The sequence below is a fragment of the Xiphophorus hellerii genome, chromosome 21, assembly GCF_003331165.1.
Source record: "Xiphophorus hellerii strain 12219 chromosome 21, Xiphophorus_hellerii-4.1, whole genome shotgun sequence".
NCBI lineage: Eukaryota > Metazoa > Chordata > Actinopteri > Cyprinodontiformes > Poeciliidae > Xiphophorus > Xiphophorus hellerii.
The window spans coordinates 3,006,571-3,031,785 of record NC_045692.1 but is presented as its reverse complement, the minus strand read 5'-3'; the positions used below and the strand labels follow the sequence as shown (position 1 = coordinate 3,031,785).

General features: G+C 39.3%; 1 protein-coding gene across 1 annotated transcript in view; it reads left to right on the top strand.

Annotated features, from left to right (window-relative positions):
- kcnh2b (potassium voltage-gated channel, subfamily H (eag-related), member 2b) overlaps nt 1-24,431 on the top strand; it is a 220,332-nt gene extending 195,901 nt beyond the window's left edge. Inside the window, exons 10-22 of the mRNA XM_032551180.1 lie at nt 3,774-3,928; nt 4,665-4,759; nt 5,543-5,683; nt 7,908-8,107; nt 13,033-13,285; nt 14,644-14,837; nt 14,935-15,037; nt 15,846-16,000; nt 16,088-16,232; nt 16,322-16,511; nt 17,405-17,510; nt 17,616-17,684; nt 18,793-24,431. Coding sequence (XP_032407071.1) covers nt 3,774-3,928; nt 4,665-4,759; nt 5,543-5,683; nt 7,908-8,107; nt 13,033-13,285; nt 14,644-14,837; nt 14,935-15,037; nt 15,846-16,000; nt 16,088-16,232; nt 16,322-16,511; nt 17,405-17,510; nt 17,616-17,684; nt 18,793-19,167 — 2,181 coding nt within the window. The 3' untranslated portion in view covers nt 19,168-24,431. The remainder of the gene's footprint in view (nt 1-3,773; nt 3,929-4,664; nt 4,760-5,542; nt 5,684-7,907; nt 8,108-13,032; nt 13,286-14,643; nt 14,838-14,934; nt 15,038-15,845; nt 16,001-16,087; nt 16,233-16,321; nt 16,512-17,404; nt 17,511-17,615; nt 17,685-18,792) is intronic.
- Nucleotides 24,432-25,215: the final 784 nt, after the last annotated feature.

The window sequence follows — 25,215 nt, the reverse complement described above, 5'->3', positions numbered from 1 at the left end:
ACTTCCTGTTAAGAATGAGACATGGTCTGTTTGTGTGCACGGATATAGATGTTGAGCTACATTTAAATAGGATATTATGCTATTAATATATTATGTAGATATAATACAGACTGTGATGCAGGGGAGCCTAAATCTCTTCAAGCACTAATACATGGTTTTCTCAAATCTCCACTTTGGGCAGAGTTTACATAAATAATTGTTTTCAGTGACATTAAAGAGAGTTTTTGTAAAAATGCATAAAAATGTATTTGTTGTCTCAGATATCTGGCTCCATATAGACTAGGCTTAAATATCACTTTGAAAAGACACCTAATCAATATCTAAATGATTTGCTGACATCTAGAATGGCAGAGGTAAAAGTGAACGTTTTTCAGAAATATTTAAATGTTCATTGGAAGTATAAATGTATACTTGAGCAGAACTCCACTTCAGCTTTTGGGAGAGAATAATAAATAATCTCCAGAAGGAAATAGGATTTCCATCATCAGATCAGCCATACGGTGTATTCACACCCGACACCTTCGGACTACTTTAAGCAGACAGCTTTAATTTCTTCACATTGGTCCGGACCTTTTGTGCAGGTGTGAATACAGTGAAACAAACTCTGGTATGGACCAAACAATCGGACTGAGACCCACTTTTTGAGCTGATCTAAAAACAAACTGTGGTGTGAACATGGTCTGAGCTAAATGCAGGATATATTCATCTTTTTGTACTTAACGAGCCACCTTTGCTCGGCACTATGGCCAAAATGAGCCTCTCAGTGTTGCTCATTATAGAAGCTGTTTGTCAGTAAAACGCTGGTAAAAGCATCAGAGGATTTATACAGGAGCCATATTGTGATGACTTCCTGAAGGCGGAGTTTCAGAAAGAGCAGGAGCTTCTTAAAGAAACAGAGGCCCAATTTCAAGGTGTTAAATTACAAAGTCACATTTTTTTAAAGTCATTTTTGCATTTTTATAACAACTACAGGTAACATTGTTACTTGATTGTGCTTTAAAATGGCGCTATGCCTAGAAAATACATGAAACTAGTAAATGAGACATGAATACAAATCCACTTTTTTTTTTCTTTTTCCTTATAATTAAGCGAGTGTGTTTGTTTTTATCATGTACCAATATATCCACTGTCCACTGCAAGTACTGATTGAACTGAAAATGTGCTGGTTCTGTTTTCTGCTTAGCAGTGCTGCTGCCAGCATGCTGTTGGTTGCATGAATAAAAACAAAACAAACAAAAAAATTATATTCCTAGGTTGGGCCAAACAAACCAACCAGAGTACTTTCCTGATTCATTATTGTAGATTGCTTTAGCACGGTTACTTCAGGCAGATCCCACAAAAATATCAGTCCAACAATAACTGAACAGCAAGTTGTGATTGTTGTTGTTACACGAGTCGACTGCTGAGAAGAGGGTGAGAAGGAACAGAGGAGGGAGACGCGGACGCTCATGTCAGGGAAGGAGAGGCTAAGCATCAGTCTGTGGCAGCAGCTTGACCCACTGCATGATTCTCCTAGAAAAATCTGCTGGATATTTATCGCAGATCATCTTCGGATGTCGGGTACAGCTGTCACACTCAACGACCACAGATTTTCTCTCAGGGTGAAGGATTTTGGTTAAGATCAGCCGATAATCGCACTGAGTGAACTTCATCTGCCTTTCACAAGAGCGAGCCGTCTTGTCTTTTTACTATTCCATTTAAGTTGCAACTCTGCTAAAACATAAAAACAAAGTCCTGCTTTGGTTCTGTTAACACTCATTCAGAAACAATCTGGTAACATCAACACACACCTGAAATAAAACTTCAAGTGTGTTTAAGGAAATGTTGCATCTCAATTAAAGTAGATTCTGCTCTTGCAGTAAACACAGTCCAGATCTGAATCCAGGCGCTCCTCTTCATAACTCCTTCTTCAGGTGGCAGTTTTCTCTACGTTTTGTGTGTGTGTGTGTGTCGGGGTGGGTGTGTGTGTGTGTGTGTGTAATAGTCCTTTACACTGGTTGAACCTTTTCAGAACTCACCCATTTAAACTGTGTTGGGGTGAAAGTTGTGCCTTATTAATTTGGGGCTACTTTAAATGAAAACTGTGGTTCTTACCCAGAGGACATCCATGCCCTCAACTTGCTTTAAAACATCCACCATTACCAAAGCAATAGGCTACAACATGGAGGTCTGAGCTTTTATGTGCAGTGTAATATTTTTTGCTCCATTTAATATTTCATTTTGTCTCATAGGCTTCATTTTAAAATTCGCTGTTAATACAAATAAACATTTGGCACTGAAAACTAAAAAGTTAGTTGTGAAAGGTGCTAACCTTAAAACACTAACTACAAACATCCGTTCAGCTAACGCTGGAGCACTTTGACAACATGCTATAGCTAATACTAACTCGCTAATTTCAACTCTGACTATATCTACCTTTGAAAGGCTACAACCCTTGAGCACCAGTTTAATTTTGACAAAATAATTTACTTGTGTTTTTAATAGTTTTAGATGTTGTATTTATGTTTGCATCTTGTTCCCTTCTGTCCGTGCTTTAGTTTGTTCCTGTATGTTGTTTGAAATTAAGTTAGTGTTGAAAAAGAGAGACAGAGCATAAATATAAAATACGATGTCAAACAAAACGTTTACAAAACAGCCAAGTAAATGAGCAATTTATAATTTATTTAAGAAATTTAATTTAGGGGAAGCTAAGTGTGATAAATGTTTTCAAAGTTAGCAAAAAGATAAATTAGCTCCACTATTAGCACATTAGCAGATTAGCATAAGTGTTGCCACCACATATCATAATTAATGATATCATAATTAATGAGCAGGCTTACATCTGTAAGCCTGCTCTTACAGATGTCTAATAAATATTTCATAGATATGCTATTAATCTCTAAACACTTTATAAATAATAAATAAGTGTTTATTATTTAATTAATTAAGGGCAAGAAGGAGAAAAAAATTCTTCTGGTTTCTTGCTAAATAATGAACCAAGTCTATTCACTTATATATTTTATCTAGAGTTGTTAAACATAATTTTAACCAGGTAATCTCCTTCTCACTCTTAATTAATACATAATAAACAGTTTAAGAGTTATAAAGTGTTTATAAATGAATGAATAACATATCTATAAACTATTTATTAGGGATCTATAAGGGAAGCCTTGTTGTAAAGTGATACCAATTAGAGAGACAGTAGTTTGTGTTGAGTGGATCTCTGAGCCACCAAAGAGATAAAAAGATCTTTGGGAGACATAAAATATGTGAATTTATTGAATCAGGTGGGAAATGTTACCAATCATGCAGTTCATATTTAAAAGAATCAAAACAATTCAGTTGCACAGAAGTTACATTTGGAAAATGGAAAACATGGTTTCCCCCAGAAAACTTAGCTTAACATCCCTTTCACTGATGCTGTCCTGACCACAAATGTCGTATTTACTTTGAAGGCACAGACACACACACGCTCACACACACACACACAGGGAGAGAGAGACCAGAGGTGGGCGCTCTGCCAGCTCAGTAATCAGCTTGTTATTTATCTGTTGTATGGACACCATGAGGGCTTGCTGAGTACAAGCAGAGAGGCGAGGGAGTTGACACCCCACAGTAATGAATGGCAATCAAGATTTAGCACCTCCTCTGCACTGAATCACTGTGGTACAAGACCGCAGTCACACCGACGCTGTATGTGTGTATGTGTGTTAGTGACAGGATGACAGTAGCAGATATATAGTCTCTGTTCTGTTACTTCACTCCTGTGTGATTGTTTTTGTGTCCGACCTCAGACCACCACCCTGATTGGCCTGCTGAAAACCGCTCGGCTCCTGCGATTGGTTCGCGTAGCCAGGAAGTTGGACCGCTACTCAGAGTACGGAGCGGCTGTCCTCTTCCTCCTCATGTGCACCTTCGCCCTCATCGCTCACTGGCTGGCCTGCATCTGGTACGCAGATAGACTTTCTGATAGTGCAGAGAAGAAGCAGGAATAATGTTGGAATACTTTATTTACGTTTGAGTTAAACTTTTAAAAGGGCAGGATTAAGTAAAATGAACTCTTTTTTAGCTTTACACCATGTTCTAATGTTATTCCCTCATCTAAAACATACCTGGAGGGTTGTCTTGATTCTTTCATGCATATTTGAGAAATTCTTTAATCTCCATGGCAACCATTCAACCATGCAAAACATCTGAATGGACGTAGCTCCGCCTTAGAGGACAAAGCTCCTTCTCTGAGCCGAAATATCCAAGCTTCCAAACTCCTGCCTCCCAGAGAAATCCTCCCTGGCGATTTCCCCACTCAGTCCCTTCAGACTAGCCAGCAGCAGTTAGCAAACACCTGGTGGAATATCAGTTGAAGTCACTACAGTATACAAGCTACTTTTCAGAGCAGGCCCAATTTCAAGATATTAACTTACAAAATCAAATTTCTTTTAAGTCATATTTGACATATGTAGCCTGTTTATAACAACTTAAGTTCACATAGTTACTTGATTGTGCTATGAAATGGCACTATGTGCCTGGAAAATGCATAATACTGCCCCTTTAATATAGATTTATCTAGTTACAAAATCTTTGTCATACATGGCTTTATTTTCTTTTCTTTTTTGATGAATTAAATTTGATTAATAAAGTGATCAATGAAAAACAGAACATTCATATTGTGTGTGCTTTTTTCCCAGGTATGCAATTGGTAGTGTGGAGCGGAACGGTTCTATCGGTTGGCTCCACACCCTGGGGGACCAGCTGGGAAAACACTTCAATGAATCCGTCCCAGGTACTAACAGGCACCAGAATAAGATACCTGCCTGGTAGGAACCGGTGTTGTAATAAGTCAGTTATTCTAGAAAACACAGTTTGCCTGAGGCTGAAACGTGGGTTGTTTGGAACCAAATTTCAGACTTTGAAAAATTAACTGTTGTCTAAGATAGAGTTACAGAGTTTTTAATTAAATATTAAATACAGATATTGGTGAAAATAAAGCAGTAAACTTGTTGGTGTTCATTTTGAGGCCAATTTTTGCATCATTCATGCATTACAGTCTGAGGCCACAAAAAATCATGTTGTGGGCCGGAAATGGCCCCAGGGCCACATTTTGGACACTTCTGTGTTAAGCTCTTCTCAAAAATGTTCATTTCCACAGTTTAATTTGGTCATTTGAAAGAATAATTAATCCATTAAATACAAATTCAAATTACCAAAGTTGGGGAATTGATTACCAATGGTTAGTAGCCAATGTTCAACTGGAAAAATAATTTCACAAATGGTAATTCAATGTTCTGTTACTGGTGATAAAATAAAACATCAAATAAAGCAGTAAAACTTCACAGATTAGTTTTAAATTGAAACATGGAAACTGTACAGCTGCATGAGAGACTGAGCTGATGACCTCAAAGCAACAACAGATCCTTGTCTCTCTCATATCCCGCTTCTAACGCAAATGGAGACAAATAGCTCTTTTCACAGATTTCAGTCTGTTGCATAAAAGAGCATGATATCTTATGTGCAATCTGTTCTTGTTACCCCGTTTCCCCCCATCCCCTCTTTCCTCCTCCATCAGGTTCAGGACCCTCTATCAAAGACAAGTATGTCACAGCTCTTTACTTCACATTCAGCAGTCTGACCAGTGTGGGTTTTGGAAATGTGTCACCCAACACCAACTCTGAGAAGATCTTCTCCATCTGTGTTATGCTCATCGGATGTAAGTATGGATGGAGGGATGTAAGGATGGATGGATGGATGGATGGATGGGGGGATGCAAGGATGGATGGATGGATGGATGGATGGGGGGATGCAAGGATGGATGGATGGATGGAGAACAGCTCATTTAACTGGCATGAATCGTCTTTTCTTACAGAAAGTTTAGACTCATAAAACCAATATTTTTTTGCAATGAGGCTCCCCTTATAGATGACTAATAAATAGTTCACAGATATGTTATCCATTCATCTATAAACACTTAATAAATCATTAATAGCTGCTTATTATTCATCAATAAAGAGTGAGAAGGAGACTGTGCTACAAACAACATTTGCAATTGCTACTTTTTCTTCTAAGGTAGACTGAAATGTTTAATATAACATGATAAAACATACAGGTTGGACTTGGGTCCCAATTTCCAAAAAAAAAAACGCCAGATTTTCTTCCTATTTCTCACCTTTAATTAATGCATAATAAACAGTTATTAATGATTTATATAGTGGTTAGACATAGATTAATGTCATATCTATTAGCTGTTTATTAGCCATCTGTAACGTGAGCCTAATTGCAAAGTGGTAACTTTTATTTTATTCAGATTAAAAATGTCCTTCATCTGATGTAAAATGTTTTGCTATATGACCAAAAAAATGGCTTTGCCACGTATATTTTTGAGCGAGGACTATTTGACCACAACATATTATAACCAAAGTCCAAATAGAAAAACTGTAACAGTGTTAATGATTGCTCTGTACCAATTTACAGTTAGTATTCATTGCCGAATCATCAGGCTTGGTGTGTGTTCCCTAGAAAAATTAGCTGAACTCGTGTTATTTTTCAAAGGCTCCCAACATTTCCAAATCCAGCATGTTCCCTGACAGAAAGAGGTCGAAACCTCAAAGGATAAAACATGCTGCATTTTATAGCTTTCCTGTTATCTGCTGAAAGCCGTTCACTCTTTCTATTTTTGTAATTTTCTCATGAGTATGTTGAATGCAAATAGGAGGTTTGCAACATGGAGGTTTGCAATTAGTTTTAAAACGACGTTGAATCTTTAGACATGATAAAAGTTTGTCATTTAAACAGATTATGGAAAAAAGTAGTTAACTGTTGGCGTCATTGTTAGCGTGAGCCAGTAGCTGTTAGCATGGTGTGTTCACTGGACAGAAAAGGATCATTTTTTGACGTCATCGGAGTCAAACTTATGAACACATAAATCAAATAAGTTTCATTCGTGAACATAAATTCTTATTTTGAAAATAAAACAATCACAAATCCATTTACCCCTCATAATGTAATGAATCCATTTAAATAATAACTGACATCAAAGAGGTGCGTATTTCTTGGTACTCTCATGCTGGGTGTTTTGTCATGTTTTAAACTTATGCAGAAGGAAATCTTTTAATTAGTTTGGTCTTTCACCTCATTTATTCATCATTGCAGAATAAATTGATTACCTTTTTCATTTTCTACACTTATCATTCATTAAAGATATTATTAAAACTTGTAAATGAAGTGAAGACACTGTAATATCCTGTCCTGATGCTATTGCTCCAGCTCTAACAGTGTCATTTCACTGATCATAAAGCGAAGCACCAATGATCAACTTGTTGTTTCACCTGCATTATTACTCCAGTCCTGAACACTGTTGTCCAGTGGAACAACATTTTGTCCCAAAGAAATAACATGCACACTCTAAAAAAAAGAAAGAAAAGTAACTTGTGTAAATTTGAATTATTCTTAATTTTCTTCCATCTTAAACCAAGCTGAAACCATGTTGTGATGATTTGTGTACAAGTTTGATTTGTGGCTGCCTTCTTTGTTTAGATAACCTGACCGTAAGTAAAAGCCAATCTTTTGCAGCTTTAATACTTGAGTGTAATTTGAATTTGCAGGTAAAAAACTTTTCAGACGGAGTGTGTTTTCGGTTCCCCTGCCAAACGTGTGTTTAGACTGTTAACGGAGGCTTTGCGGAGTGTTACACAGAGAGTGATGGGAGCTGACAGAGGCTTGGAGGTCAGCAGGATCCAACATGACAGCAAGACACTGAGGTTCATCAAGGAGAACTCAAATAACAGTCTGTCCTCTACAGACAAAGTCTTTCACATCGAACTTCTCGATGTTTTTCTCCTGTTCAGGACGGTCCTGACTTTTTTCACGGTCGTTTTCCTTCTTTTAATAACCTACACTACTTTCCTACAGCCTCTGCTCATGTCTCTGTTCTCCAGCCCTGATGTACGCCAGCATCTTTGGGAATGTGTCAGCCATCATCCAGCGGCTCTACTCAGGGACGGCCCGCTACCACACCCAGATGCTGAGAGTCAGGGAGTTCATCCGCTTTCACCAAATCCCCAACCCTCTCCGGCAGAGGCTGGAGGAGTACTTTCAGCACGCCTGGTCCTACACCAACGGCATCGACATGAACGCCGTGAGTTCCCAGGCTCACCGTATCTCTGTCGTCAGGGTGTGGCTCACACCATCTTGACTTTTTCCCAATTCAGGGCTTTTCTGGGAATCCACTGATCTGAGATCCACTTGTATGCATGAACATCATGTTGACTTTCAGTACATTCTCACCATATGTGATGTGTTTATATGTTTTAATGTAAGCTAGCAAAGGTGGGCACACTTTCTGCTAAGGCGCTAATAACAGAGCTAACTTTTGGTTTAGCGCTTTTGCTAACTTTAAGCTCTTTCTAACTTTTCATCCTGTGCTTTCACTAACTGAACATTTGCAAATTTATTTTGTTTCGCACTTTTGCCAACTCTGAGCTCTCGCTAATTTTTTGTTTACTGTTTTTGCTAACTTTGAGAAAGTTTAGCGCATTTAGCTTCTGCTAAGTGAATTTTTCTGGATAAATTCTGAAGCGCTAATTGACTTGGCTGTTGTGTGAACTTTCAGTTCGATTGAAGCTTTGGTTATCGACTGTTCAAAATTCTGCAAGTAGACATTTACATCCACGCTCTTTTTTTTTTATTTGGCTGACAACTGTTTACACAGAAGTTCTGTTTCCTCTCCTCACGTTCTCTGTTTTGTTTTTCTCAGTAACTTTATTTCAAACAAACAAGGACCAGGCAGGAACAAAATTAAACACAAATATCTCTCTGGCTATTTTAAAGCTTGTCAATAATATTGTCAAAATGAAATTGGTGCCTGAGGGTTGTAGTTTTCAAGGACAGCTATGATTTGAACTCAAGTGAGTGCTTTAGCAATAGCTTCCACTAAATACCTTGTTGGTGTAGTTCTTTAGTGTTAGTGGAACTAATGTTTATGATTAGTGCTTTAGGGTTAGCATAACTAGCTTTTTAGTTTGCTGTTCCCATCGCTGTACACTGGCTATTTATCTTTACCCCAGATAAAGATATGATGAAAAACGTCTTAAAATATCAGATGTTTATCTTCATATTCATCTTTAGCATAATTTCTGGTCAATTTTAACAAGAAAATTGTAAATAAAAGAAATGTTTAAGTTACAATTGTTATTAAGAAATTGTTAAGCAGTGCCAATAATTGTAATACACAGATGTTGTTCAAATCTGTTATCAGTTTATTCACCTTAGGAAATTATTGGTACTTGTATAATATTTCACAGTGAAGTTAAATAGCTATCATAAAAGATATTTTCATTTAAAGAGTGGTCAACAATGCAAGCATAGCAATCAAATGAAAAGAAAATCAGTCGTCCAGAATTACTAAATGCATGTAGAACCACTTGTGCTTTGCTAAAGCTGCAACTCAGACACCCACCTGCACAGTGACTCACACCTGTTAATGGACTCAAACACACCATGGAGTGTTTTTACATAAATTTCGTGTGCAGTTGACCTCTTTCTGGATGCTGTGAAGCAGTGTCCTGGATGGTGCAACTCAAACCTGCTCAGGTTTTCAGGCAGAGTGTGGAATATCAGAGTACGGAATGCCGAGGCTTCCTGAATGCATTGTGTAATTTCCTAGCTTTTCGTACATATAATCGGACGTTTATCCTGTTCAGGACAGCCAGGAAGGTACATAAGGCCTGCAATGGAAGATCTCTTGTTTTTTTGCATCACGAGTCATGTGATCGACAACCCGATGTTACTACTGGCAAAATGGATGAAAAAGTCAACAGGAAGTGGTAGTAGGATGATGGTTTGTTTTTGGTTTCACAGCATCACAGCTCATAAAAAGTTTTGTGTCATTTCAACATGTTGAATCCATCGCTTTTCAGTAAAATCACCAACTACAATTTCCCCAAAATGTCATCCACGTAGCCGCTCCCAAGTAGGCGGGACTTGTCGCTCCAACTCCTGAATACGACGCCGACTTCTCCTCTGGTAGATAATCAATATCTCATGTAACTGTTTACATCTGTTGCTGCCATGATTTTTAATGACTTTTGACCAGAACATGCTTATTCATGTGTGATTTTAATTTCAGTTTTTTATTTAATGGAAACAGCGCAATTGTGAAATTGTGTTTTTTCAACATTAGCAGAAAACAGAGAAAGATTTGGGCACTTTTGTATTGAAAACGCAGTCAGAGACGTGGCTAGGCTTTTGGACAGCATGCTGTTTACGCCTCGTCTCCGTCTCTGACCTCTCGCAGTCGTGGAGACGGGAGGGAAAAATAACGCGGCTGTAATGGGGAAGGCAGAGAGGAAGTCTTAAATCTACCGTAAGGGAGCTTGTTAGATTGCACCGGTCCTCTACAGACACAGAGGAAGGATTCTGTTCTTTGTGCGGCGCCGTGACCCGCAGTTTGCCTGGAGAAGCGCTGAGGCGGCGCGCCATGCCTCTCTCATTCAGCCCCTCAGTGGAAGACAATTAGAGAATCATCACATTGACTTGTTCCTTTGTACACAGCCATGGACCCTCAATAAAGCTCTGCTGCACTCAGAGCTCTATTAGTTTATTTATGACTTCAGCATATTTAACTCAGGAGCTTCACTGATGGATGAGCTGCGGATGGGGCCCATGTTTCACCAGGCATTCTGTTATTCCTCTGCTGCGTATTACCCTCACGGTTTTCAATATGGAATTGATTTAATCCCATATGAGCTGGACTTGATATATGAGGTGTGTTGTGTAAGCACTTATTTTTCCCTATATAGCCGTTAGTAATAATGGCACTTATTATATTTCTTTTGCAATTATTTCTCCCTTCCTGCTTAAAAAAGAGCAAGTTGGAGAATTACTGAAAAGCAATGGTAAGGAGAAGATATTTTAGAAATAGGTGGACAGTCACACTTCTATGCCTGTTCAAATGTGTGATTTTTTTAAAGAAATGTCCAACAGAATACCTGGTGTGGACACGGCATGTTGGAATTCTACTTGATGTTCCATAATAAACAAGACAGAATAAACATAAATAGCTTAGGCTAAGCTTACTAGCTTATTTTTTCTGAAAATTCTAAAACGCTAACTTACTTGGCTGTGTTGTAAACTTTCAGTTGAATAAAGTTCGTCTTTTGCATTGAAGTTTTGGTTACCGACTGTGAAAAATTCTTGAAGTCAGCCATTGATATTCTTACTCCTACTTAGCAGGTGAAGACTTGTCCTATTTCCTCTCCTTCCAGTAAACAAGAGACATACAGGGACAAAATAAAACAAACAGTAGAGAATAAGATATGAACTTAATACAATATCTAAGAGTATTATAGAACATATGAATTGGAATGTCTCAAAATTAAATTAGTGCTTGTCTTTCAAGGGCAGATCTAATTTGAATTGAAGTTAGCACTTTAACATTAGCTTTTGCTAAATACCGATTTGGTGTAGCTCTGTAACGTTAGCAGAGCTAACGATTAAAATTAAGTCTTTAGGGTTACCGCACCTTTTTAGCTAGCGGTTCCCACCACTGTTCTGTAGAGTCACCAAATAAACCGTCTAAAGTCAGATTTTCGAGACGAGTTCTTAACGGTGTTCTCCTGACTCCAGGTTAATGGAGCATCCAGCTGCTGATTTCCAAGGCTGCTCTTATTATTTTATTTCATGCAGATAAACTGATGTGTCCTTTACCGCATCTCTGCTATTAATCAAACCTTCCCGATGTGTAATTAATGAGTACTTACAAATGGACAGCGCTTGGGATATTTATCTTATCAGACACCTTATCAGTATCTCTCAGGTTCCCAGTCTCTATCTGTCCATAGCAACGTTAGCTCAGGAACTCTGAGCGATGAAGTGGGAGCTAGGAGAAGCTGGAATCAAGAACGTATGTTGAAATGGATAGGAACAAGGAAAATGGAGAGGGAGAGACTCAGAGTGGGAGTTATAGCAGCAAAGCTTTTCGGCTCTGTGAAGTCAGTGTGAGAGTCAGAATGGAAGCCCGGCGCCTGCTGCTTTAAAAGCCTGGCAGTGAGCTCATTAAAGTTGCACCAATTCTTTATATTAATCACTCTCCAGGCCCGCTGACTCACCCACTGCAATACCGTTTGACTTCAGTTTGCAACAAAGCTACAAAAATCAGCTCATAGACTGTTTTTTTAAAGCATATTTTCTGCTTATTTATTAAAATCAGACTTGTATCATTACATCAATAAATGTCATATCCTTCTTTGTCCTAGTTGTGATATTTAGTCTATGTTCACTTTTAGTTTTGTTTACTAAATGCCATAAAAATAAGAAATTGTTTTTATTACCTTCTTTTTGCCTTTCAGCCATTTTGGAAAGCTCAGATTAATAATGTCATAACTTTGTAAGCTTCAGATTTGATCCACATCGTTGGTTAAATGGAGACTCACCAGTTGATGCATATTTAAGCAGCACCTCAAACACGATACAGCTGCGTTTCCATTTACCACAATGTCAGTACTCGGCTAATGTCGTAAACACACAATTCAACAATTGCAATGTTTTCATTAAATAAGAAACACAATCAAAATCACCTGTGAATAAGTTTGTCCACATAAGTTATTAAAAAACATGTGGCGCCGTCATCCTCCTGCCTCTTCCTGTTCTTCTTTGTGGTTTGCGCCAGTGGCAACATCGGGTTGTTGTTGCCAGCAACTCATATGATGGAAAAAAAAAAAAAAAAGGTTAACATTGCGGTTTTGCCAAATAAACCAATTTTGATTTGGCCAAAAAAAAAGAAGAAAAAAAATCATCCCAGTGGCAAAGCGTTTCAGCGAAAAATTCATTTTTTTGAAATTGTCATGTTTCCATTATGAGAATTTATTTATGAAATGTCAAATTGCTCAACTATATGATAACAGAAACTTAGCTAGTTAGAAAAAAAAAGGTTAAATATCTTTTTATTACCGGTTTATACTTTATATAGAACTAACACTTCAGTCATTACTGTTAGCTTCTGCTACAACTGAGTAAATATTTTCTGTCAGTTCCATCATTAACTCGCCCCGGCCTCCTCTCCAGGTCCTCAAAGGGTTCCCAGAGTGTCTTCAGGCAGACATCTGCCTCCACCTGAACCGAACGCTGCTGCAGAACTGCAAGGCCTTTAAAGGCTCCACTAAGGGCTGCCTCCGGGCGCTGGCCATGAAGTTTAAGACCACCCACGCCCCGCCCGGCGACACGCTGGTCCACGCCGGGGACGTCCTCACTGCCATCTACTTCATATCCAGGGGGTCCATAGAGATACTGAGAGGAGACGTGGTGGTAGCCATCTTGGGTAAGACACCAATTATTTTCTTAATAGTTTTATTCTGTCTTAAGTTACATTTGTACTATGTTGAATTTTTTTTTTGTTATGTAGGTGGGGTCAGTATTGCATGGTGCTGATAACTTTGAGCAAATAACACAATGGTTTCACATTGTGAATGTTATCAATTTAAAAGATTACAGTTAAAAGTGAAAACGTACAAATGTATAAATGTAACATTTTATTACTGATTACATAGAATCACATATTCCTGTAATATGAAATATTACAGTAATGGTATTTTTTTTTGTCTTTGTTTTGTCATTTCGGTTACATGCACATGTAGATCACCAACATTATTGCAGTTTATTTATGACTATAAACAATAAATGTTACAATGAAAAGCAGAGTCAGATAAAATACGACAGAATCAGCAGACTGTTTTAAAATGCATGGATATTTGCCAGTATATGTACAATACATCTGGAAAGTTTTCACAGCGCCTCCATATTTAGTTATGTTCCAGCCTTATTCCAAGTTCCATTAAATTAATCACTTCAAAAACTTCAGGGAGATAGAAAAACTGATTAGGAGTTTTGAGGACTAAGAAGAGAATCAGAGTAACTGTGGTTTTGTTGCTTTGGTGGGGCTTTAGTTAGTTTTATACAATTAAGTTCCAGTTAGTTATAAATTTTATTTATTGCAGGTAACAAAAATGTTTTCTCAATTTAAGTTTTTGTTATTTCGTTAGCTTTAGTTAAGTTCCCTCCATTTCTTTAGTCGAGAACATCAGCTGGTTGAAAACAAATTTAAAACATGTAAAAAATTTAAAAAATACATTTAAGGTTCATTTTTACGATTCATTCTACAAAGAATTTGTATCCTTGTTGTAAAAAATAACTGAAGAAGAAATCCTCTTTTTACGTAAACTGTGTTGTAAATCTGGGACATAATCAGCTTTTTTTCTGAACTCAAACATATTTATCTCTTTAAAGTCTTCCAGGTGTTTACTCTACACACACAAACACACCCCCCCCCCCCCCCCCACACACACACACACACCCACCCTCACAAATCCTGTAGAATAAACCTTAAGCTGCAGTGCCATCTACTGGCAAACACTTGATTAACCTTCCTAGTCATTTTTTCCCCAAAAGTGAAAATGGGGTAGGAGGGGAGTCACCACCTCTTTCTTTTCACAACATGTTCTAATCAAAAAAAAAAAAAAAAGACTTTTGGTAGAAAAAAAAAAAACTTATGACATTATTTTAGGAAAGAGATGATGTCTGAATTTATCCTGGGCAGAGATGCAGTAACTCCATTACAATGAACACTTTCTCCATCAAAGAAAGTATTTTTTCAAAAATCATTTTTCTGTCTCTCTGCAGGGAAGAACGACATATTCGGCGAGCCCATCAACCTGTACCCCCGCCCGGGGAAATCCAACGCTGACGTGAGAGCGCTGACGTACTGCGACCTCCATAAGATCCTGAGGGAAGACGTTCTGGAGGTGCTGGACATGTATCCGGAGTTTGCCGAGCATTTCTGGAACAACCTGGAAATCACCTTCAACCTCAGAGACGTGAGTATTGCTGGAGCCTTTGCTAAACATAAGTGCCGCCTGTCTGGGTTCTGTGTTGGGCTCAGAGCTGATGTTTGGTGTTTGGCACCGGTTCCAGACCAACATGATCCCGGGCTCTCCCAGCAGCGACGACTCCGCCGGCGGGGGGTTCAACAAACTGCGGAGACGGAAGCTGTCATTTCGAAGACGCACAGAAAAAGGTGCTTTGCTCTCAACCTCCCTGCTTTTCTCTGCTGGTGAACAAATTTCCAAACACAGAAAATCTGAGGCTTTATGTAAACTTTTATTTCTAATTCTCTTTTTGATGTAAAATGTAAAAAAAAAAAAAAAAGAGCTCAAAACATGCAGCCTGAAGTTCCCTCTGCACTCCTCTCCATTTTTTAAGGTAAAGAGGAAACATGCAGGTTCAAATAAGTCAAAACCAAATAAAAATGATGAAAATCAGACTCATAACTGACAATTTAAAAAAAAAAATAAAATTACAACCTTCACTTTTGACGCAGTTATTTGCAAAACTACTTGCACTACTTGTTTTTTTCCCCTTGTGAACAGTGATGGATTTTATTGGGATTTCATGTGATGAGCCGCCAAAAGCTCATGAGCTATTGTAAAATGTAAAACAAAAATGTTAATATTAAAAAAGATTGAAATCTGAATAGTGTGGCATAGATTTGTACTGACCATTAATAAAACATGTTTAAAACATAAATGTAGCCTTAATGAAAAGTTTGTATAATACCTGCTTATAGGTTTTTTCCAAAAGGTTCTTTTAATCTGACAAACGAGACTCATCAAGACACACATTCAAATTTATTGAATATGACTGATTAATATGTAAATAAACAGAAACTCAGCTGTCGTTTGAAGGCCTTTAATGAAGCAAACTGAACAAAAAGCAGCTTGAATGATGGACGACACAAACAGCCCAAATAAAATGAACGACTTAACAGAATGCACGTGGAGAAATGACGTAGGGACTTAAGCGACTGTTGGAACTCCTCTGTGCAGACGACGCTGACGCCGGAGAATATAAAAAATCCCACAAATCATCACGGCGAAGACAGAGGGATGCGGTCAGCAGCCAGAGGGAGAAGGAGGAGGCAGCCAAGAGGCAGTGGGAGGGGCATCGCAGCTCCGTGTCTTCTCACTCCAGTGGTGACGAGGTATCACTCCACTCTGTGTTGGTGGTGGTTTTGGATAGAGCGTGTGCTATGGGCAGACTGTGAGCTGTTGTGGTTCTTTTCTGAAAGGGGGAGGAGCCTGTTCTGACTGGCCTCGCCCCCCCGCCCGCACTGCTGGAGCCCCCGAAGGCTCAGGCCCCGCCCCGGAGCTTCAGTGAGACCACAGAGCCAGAGGGGGACCCTAAGACTGGAAACACCTGCAACGCCCTTTCAGGTAAACCACGCACCCCCCCTCACACACGCACACACACACACACACCCCTGTTATCCTTCTGACAACGTCCGTTAACTCCGTTAAATCAGGTGCTTTCTCAGGCGTGTCCAACATCTTCAGCTTCTGGGGAGAGAGCCGAGGAGGCGGTCAGTACCAGGAGGTGCCCAGCTGCAGCCTGGCCTCCCCCCCGCCTCTCAACACGCCGCTGCACAGCCTGAGCCGCCAGCAGCGCAGCCAGCTGGACGCACGTCTGGACCTGCTGCAGAAACAGCTCAACAGGTCAGTTTGCTTTGGCTTTGTCCAAAAATCTTTGCAAGACCACAAATAACCAAGTTCATCCTTAAAGGGGCAGTATTGTGTAAAATGGACTATTTTGAGCTTTACATGATGTATCTGGAGTTGTACCAATTCTTTCATGCATGTTTGAGAAATCCTTTAATGTCCATGGCAACCACTGAGCTGTGCACAACGCCTGGGTGGACCTAGCTCCACTTTCGAGGACAAAGCTCCTTCTCTGATCTGCTGTTTCCAAACTTCCCAGTTTCAGCCTCACAGAGTGTTAGTCGTCCTGTTTCAAGTTGTTATTTCTATTGGATTCCATTTGTGAAGTTGCACAGTGAAAAATTACCAGCAATTATTTGGGTTAATTAGTCTTTCACAGAACAAAAAAGAAAACACAAACTAAAGTAGTTTGTGTTTTCTTTTTTGTCAGTTTGGAGCTAAACCTTTAGTTTGTAAGCTAAATATTTTACTTCATAAATAATTAGCTTGGAGCTAAGTATTTAGTTACAGGCTAAATATTTAAGTTGCTAACTAAATATGTAACTAGAAGCTATATAATTAACTTGCTAACTAAATATTTAGTTCAGTTATATTTATAGCTTGTTGGAGCTATCTTTATATTTTGGAGCTAAATATATAGTTTCAGGCCAAATATTTAGTTTACTAGCTACATATTTAGTTTGAAACTGTGACATTTATAAATGGGTAAATAATATGATTGCAATATGACTGAAAAATAAACCCCAAATATTTGAAGTTCATTTTTGACTTTAAATAAAGACCCCCATCACTTCATCACTATATTGCCAGTAACATTTTGTCACCCATGGAAGTCCAGTTATGTTATAGAATTGACAATGTAGTGGAAATGTGTCCCTCTCTGTGGACAGGTTGGAGAGCCGCATGTCAGCGGACATTGGTGTGATCATGCAGCTCCTGCAGAGGCAGATGGCCCTGGTTCCTCCTGCCTACAGTGCTGTTTCATCACCTCCTCAGGTAACCACACTGTCGCCATGTCAACACGTGGCTGGTCCACAAAGGAATTTCAGTTCTTTCAGTTTTGTAAAGAGAGAAATCATACAAGATGTTTGTGCTCCGCAGCCCTCTCCGTACCCCGGTTCTGGACCAGGAGACAGAGCCGCTCCTGATACAATGGCTTCTCTATCACAGGTGAGGCTCTTTTTTAATTATTTCTAAAATAATCACAGATTATTGACAATAATGTTTTGATGACTGTCCCAAAAAGTCAGTGAACACGAGTGAAAAGTTTGTTCTCTGAATGACTATTTCAGAACTTTGGTGATCCTCAACAGAGCATATACAGGTGTTCAAAGGGTTCACCAGCTCTGACCAATACAGTGGTCCTAAACCATTCACACACAGGTCTGATCGCAGTGCATTAATGTTGTAGTATGAATAACCACAAAAAGATTCCAGCAAAACAAGAAAAAAAAAATCTGAATTGACCTTTTGTGTGAACAGAGCCTTAGATCAAGCATCAGTTACAAGTAGAGGGAGCGTCAAATATCGGATGATCTAAAGTCTGGGCTGAGATGATTTTATGTGAGCTTTTGATTGAAAGGTTAGGGTGGAAGCACCAGTACTGTACATGTTGGCTAAACTGCTTATCCGACTTGCATCTCGTGTTCTGAAACAAAAAGTCAATTTTAAAGGAAGGTCTAATAAACAAGGAGCCAAGCATTCAAGCAAAGGGTCCACAAGACTGGTTCAGACTTGGACTTAGACTTGAACTTAGTTCATTGTCATTGCACAAAGATACAACAGTGAATTTGGCAATGAAATGATGTTTCTTGGCTACTGGAGTACACAGAAAAAATACTGAAAAACCACAGGTGTCACTATAAATACATATAGATATATAAAAATGTTACTGGTGCAAGTTACTGGTCATTGCTTGGCTACTCAAAGACATTTTGTTGCCAAATTCACTATCGTATCTTTGTTCAATGACAATATAGTAAGTCTAAACCCTTCTATTAGACCCTTTGCTTTGATGCTGATTTCCTCATTCTTAATACTTGGATTTTTAAGAACGTTTCTGATCTAGAGCTAGGAGTTGGTCAAGGAGCATACTACAGCTGCAAGTCAAAAGTTTATGGTATATAAGACACAATGTCACAAATTAGACCATAGCTATTTCCTGGTGAACTTGAAAGACTGTCTTGTTTGACATTGGTGCATGTACGTGTATCCTAATTGATCCCAAAGCCTTACACTTTGCAGTATTGTTATGACATTCAGAGTTTTTTCCTTTCAGATCTTGGACTCGCAGAACTTTGAAGACTTTTCAGCCAAGCCTCTTGACTCTATGGCGCCCCAGGACTCCTCTCTGATCCCCGCCAACCAGGATCAGCCTGAATCCTCTGCCCTGGGCAGCCTGGGGCAGCATGTGGAGCTGGAGCTCCAGCTTGATAGCGGGGCTGGAGCCATGGCTGCAGGGACTGCTGCAGATGCGGAGAATAGTATAGCAGGAGGATTGGATTTTGTGTCAGTGGAACCGAAGCCGGCTGCAGGGACAGAGGCGTCGCCTATGGACGCTGAGACCCAAAGAAGGCTTTCACTTCAAGAACCACAGACACCTCTGGATTCACGGATACCACAAAGACATGGCTCTGACCCGGGGGGAAGCTAAGAGAATGGGGAGGAAAAGGGAAGAAGAGAAGTATCCATTGTTCCATACTGAGACACCAGCTGGATCTACCACCTAAACCCTTTCAGGCGCTCACTACTCACCTTTTCGGACAGAGTAAAGCCATGATAGGGGCCAAGGGAAGTATTGAACCTTTCCCTCTGCCACAGTCTTTGTCTTTGAGTCTCTTCTCAAGAAACATCCTGAGCTTTCTGAGCTTCAAAGCGGTACAACCTTTAACCAAAACCACAAGCCGAAGAGAGGCGACCTCTGTCTCTAACCCAATCAGTCCGGTCTGGAAACCCTCAGTCAGTCGCTAAGGATAACGCTTCTTCTCAGTCATTCTGAAAAGACAACTAAGTTATAGAAGAATCCCTTTACAGCTGTGTCCAGTGTTGGATCACTGAAGAGAACAAGACAACATCGGACAAAATAATGACAAACAAAAAAGTAGCCATTTCTTGCACTGAAAACCTTGATACAATGATTATTCTTTCTATATATGTCCAAGGCGCTTCCGATAAACTCACTGACTGGTTGTTGAATTGTAGTGTTAGCTGGCCTAACAGGAATCCTGCTGTCCCATTCTGTCATTGGTTCCGTCCCCTTGATGTCCCGCCCTCTGCCCCCCAAGAGGTGGAGCTAATGTTCTAATTTATACTCTGATCGAGAGCACACTGGATTGGCTGGTCCACACCTCAGGGGGTGGGAACTGGAGGGTTACAAGCCATGAATTCTCTTGAAGAACATATCAGCTGCCCTATCGTAAACATTGTACCCATTTGCTAGAGAGCTGAACACGCGTGGCATGCTTGGGTTGTGTCAGCAACAGGTAAACTAGCAAACTTACGCGGTTTCCATAAGAGCAGTATACCAAAACAGCTCCCTAAAGACTTCATCAAGCAACTCCATGAACTTCAGTATGAGCTGTGGCCTTAACAAGGTCACCTGATCATCACTGTACGAGAAGTGACGAAGTCAGCAGCGATTTCTGATGCCCGGTTAAAAGCTCATGCATAGAGGAATTCTAGTTTATCATTGTTGAATTTGCTACCTCAGATTTTATTGCTCTTTACTTTTTTGTTTTCACCTCAAGCACGCAAACCCTGAATATTTCTACCTTGTACATAAGTAAGTATACGAGTTTGCCAGTTTACAACGACCAGCCGAATGCGCCATTATTCAATGTACAGTACAATATGCAAACACTGGCTAGAAGAAGACGATTGCGTGTGCGGTACTGCTGTGTGTGGGCTCGGGTCCGGTCGCAGGCTTTCGGTGTGCGTTTGTTTTCGTCTCATGCAGAGTTTGCTGTGTTTGCTTCAACACATGGTAGAGGCTCACTGGATTCTCTTGTTGGTTATTTATTCCCCCCAGACAAAGACAGATGAATGATGCCTTGTTGAAAGAGACAAATGAAAGGTTTGGTATGTGAAATACAAACCCCTTCAATGTTGCTTTGCAGAACACACGTCTCGGTTACGGTGGTTTGCCTGCTTTGGCACCATTTTACATGGTGGGTCGAGAGGTGTGGTCAACATCTGTATGCTGCTTTTTTCCTCATTTTGCATCTCTAGATACCACTTACTTTATTTTGGAGCCTAATGTTCTTGAGCATGCACCCTATTTTTACATACAAAGTGAAAGTTTTCACAAATCACAAGTATGCTTTAAAGAATCTGTAATTTGTGTAGAATATTCCATTCCCTGCTTATGGGGAACTGGTTGTAAAGGTAACACAGTCAAAAATGAACAGCAGTAACTTTGGTTATTTAGCCTATCATAAGATAAACTTTTAAACTAAATATCTACTGTAGTTAGCAAGCTAAATGCATACAAGCAAAAATCTTTAGCTCAAAGCCAAATATTCAGCTTAAAACTAAATATTTAGCTCCAAACTATTTAATTTCAAGCTAGCAAGCTAAATATTCAGCTACAGACTAAATTCTTTGTTAGTGAGCAAAATATTTAATTTGTAGCTAAATACATAGCTTAGAGCTAATATACAAATTCACTTGCCGATTTGCTAATTAAATACTTAGGTTGAAATGCTGATATTTTTAAATGAACAAATAACATGGTGAAAATATGACTTCAAAAATATGAAACCCCCATTTTTTGCCTCTCATGACAGGCTAAATAACCAAAATAATTGCTGTTCATTTTTGACTGTGTACCTCTACAGATTCTACCTTTTGGCTGCTTGCTAAGTCCATACACTGCAGTTTCAGGTTTTCTCTTCAAATTAATTAAAAACTGGGCAGTTCAGCACCATTAGCCATCCCAGAAGTTGATACTAGACTTGGCACATGCTAATGGCTAATGTTTCACCAGTTATTTTCTCATAGTTCTAAGAAATCACTTGTATGTGGTCTGTCACTTTTTCGCCAATTCTTTTCTTGACTTTGTATCCAGAACGTTCTAACATAAACTCTAAATGTGGAGGGAATTGCTCTGTTTAATGAAGCAAGGGTTGTCAGCTAGCCTGACAAGAATTCTGTGTTAACACAGTAGAGCAACATGAGGACTACTTCCTTTTTTTTTCAAAATAAGTCTCAGCAACTATTGACCTTTTGCAACTTCGTCAACGTATCACATTGAGGAGAATGAAGAAAAGCGGAAGTGAGGATGGGAGTATTGAACTGATTGTTTTCTCTTAAGTTAATTTGTCTGTAGAAGTATCACACCTACTTGGGCCTCATAGAGTGTTATTTACAAAAGTTGAATATCTAGCTTAGAAACCGACCCATATCTTCTCCCTCCTGACGTGTTTATTGATTTGATAAAAACGCAGACTTTGCCTGAATTCACGCCCCATACCACTATGTCATAAACTGCATTTCCCAGATTGTACAAAAAGTCTAGATGCTAACAAGGTTTTTTGGACATGGTAGGCTACCTGATGGTGAGGCATTCTCTTCACACTTACTAATGGTTAGACACATACCTTCTTCAAAATGCAATATTAGATGACATCTTACTAACATTACCTCATCTTTATTAAGTGTATAAATGTTAATCTTCTTACCTCATAAAAAGTGTTCACTACAAATCCACAGATAAAACAAGGGCTGCCAGTCCTTATGATTGATGGTTGCTATCTATTACTAGTCTATATTATCAGGCTACCAACTGTCTGTTTTTGACAATCTTTACAGGAATTAACAAGCTCATTGGTTGTTTGACGTCCGTCATGGTGGAGCGGGTCGCTTTCTGAACAGGGTGACGTCACGTGCAAAGGGTCAATAACATTAACCTTCATACCTGGGTGCCAAAAGAAGCCACCCGAGGCCAGTACCTGTATACACAAACTTTAATATTGTGAGATGTTGCTTCACCTCTAAGAACCCCATCTTGATAACCTTTAAAATCTTAAACCATTTTACAGGTTTAGAAAACATAAACATAAGTTGCATGACGTGTTCTGGCATTTTGATACTAGGTGTTTAGGATGGTCCAGTTTAGCTAATGCTAAATCCATTGGCATTAGCTTGTGGAATAAGCTATTTTCTACTTTCTACATTTCTGCTGCAGGTATAACCACTCAACAGAACCCCCAAAAGACTGTATTGTCTCTTTAAAACATTCTTTTAAGTCCGTCTTGACTCCCTTTTTGAGTTCGAGACAAAACGTCTAGATGCTAACAAGGTTTTTTGTACATGGTAGGCTACCTGAGACAGGGCATTTACTCCCTGTCTTTAAAGGTATCTCATCTATCCAATGTGGTCAACACAACAAAGCATATGTTCAGTAAGTATGATGAAGATGACGTGTAGAAAATATTTAAATGTTAGCAGCATCAGGCATATCATTATGACCCTTAGCTGGTTTAGTAAAAATGAAAAACTATCACCGGAGCATCAGACGTTGATCATGACGTATTTTGGGTGAAGTCTATGCGTTTATCCAGACACCTCAACCTTGTGAAATATTTCAAATAAAACGCTAACTTTTGAGTTCTTAGGATGAAGGAAAATAAACACCTATCTCACCACCGAATTGTCTTCCCTGATCTAAAATCCCACAGATTAAGCTTCTGTTTCTGTAATATGCTGAAGAGTGAAGGAAAAGTGTTGGCGAAGTGCAATAGTATTTTAAACAGTCCTGACCTGTAGCAGCTTGAGTACGTCTGGAAGAGGAAAAAGAAGAAAAAAAGTTCTGCACTTTATGTTCTTGTGCACGGCGCACATGTTTTAATGAAGACTCAGGAATGTGTCAGTCATGTCATGGGTGTCCGTTTTCCTTTGTCCAACAACTCAAAATCAACCAAACAAGACACTTTAACAGAACTCATCGTTGGCAGAATTCCCCTTTAACGAAGTATTGAGAAGTTGTTACTCTGCTGTTTGTCTAAGTTATTTAATTTATTTGTTGTGGTAGATATATTTGGTTTGCATGTGAATCATGACTGAAATCATTTTGTCTCGGCTATATGAAGAGCTGGAGGACCTGAATGTTCTTCGTGGAACCTGTTAGGCGCTCTACGTTCTCGTTATTCTATTCATGTTGCTGAAATGTATACATACGCACCATATTTCTCTATATATAATCAATACTGATCAACAGAGGTGATTGATGTGCATATTATTTAACGTTAATATTACTGAATCACTTTATGAACACCTGTGAGAGCCATTTCCCTAAAGGTCGTCGTCCATGTCCACTTGTGCGCAGCTCGTGTTATGCTTTGTAACAGTGCACTTTAGTATTGAACCAAAGCAAGGGAATGCTGTAACCAACCATCACTGCTGACATTTTAAACCCACACGTGACTCAGCTGAAGGAGTAAACAAAAAGGAATGGGACAATTTGAATGCAGAGGTCGCAATAACTAGACAAGACGTGACGAGGAAGATGTGTGAGAATCTGAAGGCTCCAGTGTGGAAACTGACTCCAGGTTCTAGTATGTAAATCTGAATGAACAGATCATGGAAGCCCAAAGCTGTCCAAATCTGACTTGTTCTAACTACTGAAGCTAGCTGCTTGATGCTAACTGGTTTACTTTGCCAACACACTCCTCACCATCACCTCATGTACGTTAGCGCTTGCTCTATTTATTATTTCAATGCCGTCATGGTAAATAAAAACCATGCATTGTTATGCTCAAAAGGTTTTTGATGCATCAGGACAAAATAAAAATCATCTGGATTTTTATCACATTCTAAAATGATTTAAATCTAACTTTAGATGTAATTCTACACTGGTATAAAAAAGAAAATTAGTTGTAAAAAAAAAAAAAAAATCCACCCTAGATTTAACATCTTGTAGTGGAGTTTATGGTTCTTGTGTTGTTTACTGTCATCTGCCCAAAGAATTAATTTTTTTTCAAAAGATTTGTAGTTTATTCAGTTTATCTTTGCAAACCAACATTTTCCTTCTCTGTTGAGCTGCTTTCTGCTGACAGGTTCTCTGATTCAGTCAAACTTGTTCAGTTGTTGGCGTGCCGTGGTGGCGTAGGGGTTAGCGCGACCCATATTTGGAGGCCTTCAGTCCTTGTTGCGGGTTCGACTCCCGGACCCGACGATATTTGCTGCATGTCTTCCCTCCTCTCCTCCCCCATTTCCTGTCAGCCTACTGTCATATAAGGGACACTAGAGCCCACAAAAGACCCCCTGGAGGGGTAAAAAAAAAAAAACTTGTTCAGTCGTTTTTTGTTTTGCTATGAAGTTCAACCAGCAGGGGGCACACTTCAGCTAATCTGCTAATACAAGAGCTAATTTTTTCATTTAGCAGGGGTCTCAAACTCCAGTCCTTGAGGGCTGCAGTCCTGCAACTTTTAGATGTGCCTCTGCTGTACCACACCTGAACAGAATAATTAGGTCATTAAGGCTCTGGAGAACTGATCTACACAAGGAGGAGGTAATGAAGCCATTTCATTCCAGTGTTTTGTACCTGTGACACATCTAAAAACTGCAGGACAGCGGTCCTCGAGGCCTGGAGTTTGAGACCCATGATTTAGAGCTTTTGCTAACTTTGAAAACATTAGCCTCGGCTTACTTAGTAAATACTGAACCGTTCAGTATTTATTACGTAAGCCAATGCCTGTGGAGT